General features: G+C 43.1%; 1 protein-coding gene across 1 annotated transcript; it reads left to right on the top strand.

Moving 5' to 3' along the window:
• The first annotated feature begins 241 nt into the window (after positions 1-241).
• Positions 242-1,153, top strand: LOC120876077 (protein Mis18-alpha-like). Its single transcript, XM_040257777.1, has one exon. The coding sequence runs from the start codon at positions 242-244 to the stop codon at positions 938-940; it is 699 nt and encodes a 232-aa protein (XP_040113711.1). The 3' UTR covers positions 941-1,153.
• The last annotated feature ends 208 nt before the right edge of the window (positions 1,154-1,361 follow it).

Genomic DNA, 1,361 nt, shown 5'->3' with positions numbered 1-1,361 from the left:
TTGCATCAGTGCTGAAATGATATGGAATAGAATTTCATCCAACTCAATATAGACATGTAGCATATGCTAGAAATAAACTTTCATTGTTAGCCACTGACATTTTGGGGTCATTTGTTACTATCACATAATCTTTCCTGACTGACATAGAACCAAAGAAAGGGTATGCACTCAAGTTAATCTGAAGGCCTGCTTGTACTGCTATTTTTTTTTTTTTTTTCTTAAAAGAAATAAATGGTAGCTAATGGAGGACTCTTTGTCCCCGGAAGGATGTTCCTGTATAACCTGTACGTTTGGCCACAGGGGCGAGAGGGAAGACTCCTCTCTGTTAGGCAGGCGGCTCTCGGAAGGCTCGAGCCGCCACCAGCTGCTGCAGGAGTGGGCGAACATGTGGAGCTCCATGAGCGGAGAGGCATCGGTGGCCTGCTCTGAAAGGACGCGGCGCGAGGAGGCTGCGGAGCCGGCGGAGGGGCACAGGCCGCTGGTGTTTCTGTGCTCGCGCTGCCGGCGACCGCTGGGAGACTCGCTGAGCTGGGTGGCAAACCAGGAAGACACCAACTGCATCTTGCTGCGCTGTGTTACCTGTAATGTTTCTGTGAATGAGGAACAGATGCTATCCAAACGTAAACATGATAATTGTTGCATCCTGCAGACTTTGTACTGCACAGGTTGTTCGCTCAGCCTCGGCTACCTGTACAGGTGCACACCCAAGGATCTAGACTACAAGAGGGACATGTTCTGCCTTAGTGTTGAAGCCATTGAAAGTTATGTTTTAGGGTCATCTGAAAAGCAAATTGTGTCAGAAGACAAAGAGCTTTTCAATCTTGAAAGTAGAGTTGAAATAGAAAAATCTCTAAAGGAGATGGAAGATGTTTTGAAAGCCTTGCAAACAAACCTTTGGGAGGTCGAATCAAAACTGTCCTTTACCAGTTGTAAAAGCTGAATTGGTTCCAAGGCCCACATTCTGCAGTCCTCTGCTGATGGAGAGTTCTTTCATATGTAGCAATTCTCACTATAATATACTCCACTTAGAACTGAAAGAGTTGGGAACAGTCATGTACATTGTATCCTTTTGTACTGACCAGCTGGTCACATGAGAAGACCTGTAGAACTTTTCTGGCTGTGTTTGATGGTAAAGAGGTGATTGTTTCCTAAACTCCAGTTTTAAAGTCATGATAATTGCTGGAAATTTAAGAGTTGTTGTTTTGATAACAAACTGCCGTAATTTTTTGAATGGTTTTCTCCTCTGTACCGGATTCGTTATTTTTTATTTCCTATTTTTTAACTTTATTCTCTGTACCGGATTCATTATTTTTTATTTCCTATTGTTTAACTATATTTCACTTTTAATAGTTTGAGCACTG

This window comes from Oryx dammah, unplaced genomic scaffold, assembly GCF_014754425.2.
Source record: "Oryx dammah isolate SB20612 unplaced genomic scaffold, SCBI_Odam_1.1 HiC_scaffold_17, whole genome shotgun sequence".
Taxonomy (NCBI): Eukaryota; Metazoa; Chordata; class Mammalia; order Artiodactyla; family Bovidae; genus Oryx; species Oryx dammah.
This window is presented reverse-complemented; position numbering and strand designations above follow the sequence as displayed.

Excerpts from the sequence above, each read along its gene's own strand:
- LOC120876077 (XM_040257777.1), top strand. The coding sequence starts at position 242 with ATGGAGGACTCTTTGTCCCCGGAAGGATGTTCCTGTATAACCTGTACG.